This window comes from Hipposideros armiger, unplaced genomic scaffold, assembly GCF_001890085.2.
Source record: "Hipposideros armiger isolate ML-2016 unplaced genomic scaffold, ASM189008v1 scaffold_1198, whole genome shotgun sequence".
NCBI lineage: Eukaryota > Metazoa > Chordata > Mammalia > Chiroptera > Hipposideridae > Hipposideros > Hipposideros armiger.
This window is the reverse complement of record NW_017732548.1, coordinates 329812-330907: the sequence shown is the minus strand read 5'-3', so window position 1 is coordinate 330907 and position 1096 is coordinate 329812. Positions and strand designations below refer to the sequence as shown.

The 1096-nt window shown below is 33.2% G+C and overlaps 1 protein-coding gene across 1 annotated transcript in view; it reads left to right on the top strand.

Annotated features, from left to right (window-relative positions):
• ABCA12 (ATP binding cassette subfamily A member 12) overlaps positions 1-1096 on the top strand; it is a 210217-nt gene that overhangs the window by 107054 nt on the left and 102067 nt on the right. The window contains exons 10-11 of the mRNA XM_019632933.1: positions 312-430; positions 525-571. Of these exons, the coding sequence (XP_019488478.1) occupies positions 312-430; positions 525-571 (166 nt within the window). The remainder of the gene's footprint in view (positions 1-311; positions 431-524; positions 572-1096) is intronic.

Sequence of the window (1096 nt, the reverse complement as noted above, 5' to 3'; positions counted from 1 at the left end):
CCCAGTGATTTTTTTCCACATAAATGTGCCTAACAATGATCTTAATATTATTTATGATTGAATATTTAAATAATTAAATATAATGATAATGCCCATGGTAAAGGTAAATACTCAGAAAACCAAGAGCCTTGCTGTCGTTGTGCAGTTGGGCTGGATGAGGGAAGATGTCACACTTCACAGTGTTTCAATGTTCAAGTCAACCCATGTCAAACAACCAGGGACTCAAATGATCTAAACAAAATGGCTTTGCTTTTTGTCTCTTTTTGTTTTTTTTAATGTCTTAATTTACATATTCTTTTCTAATTCTCTAGGCTCCTAATACTGGAAAACTTTGAAGATGCCCTCTTAAATATATCAGCAGATAGTCCTTATATTCCTTACTTGGCATGTATAAGAAATGTCACTGACAATTTGGCCAGGGGATCACAAGGTATTACTCTTCTTAATAGTCAAAAAGCTGCTCATGGTGTCTAATTCTGTCCTAAATTAGTAAGTCTTTTAAGACATTTATTTGAAAAAGAAAGAAAATGTAAAAATCTTAGTTTCCATTTGCATCCGTTTCAATTTGATGGTTCGATATATGAAGGGACTATGTAATCACATTACATGTTATTACTTCTCTTGCTGCTGCAAGTACCACCTGGTCACCTGGAAAAATTTTAATGTATAATGACCATGTATTGGATAATGTGATAATGGCTGCCTGGACAAACTTTCCAAAAGTCCAGAGTCATTAGGTGTCCACACAACACTTCATGACATTTTCTATGCCCTTAATAATCTCAGTTGTCAAAATATAATGAAGAATGATAATATAGATGTCCAAAAGCAGTTGTAAATTACATAAAGGAATTTTTGTGGCAGACTGTTTTTACTTCTACCCTTACACATTTTATTTTCATTTTCTGCCTACATGGGAGCCTATGAAGATTGCATTTAATCAAATGTGCCTTTTCTTTCTTTCAAAGAGAAGAACACCATCTCCATTTTGTAGTAGGTGTATATTCATTTTTCCTACACCAACACCAAAATCATTTTTTGAGACACGACAAGTAAATACTACAACAAATAATTAAACATGGTCTCTGTTAACAGA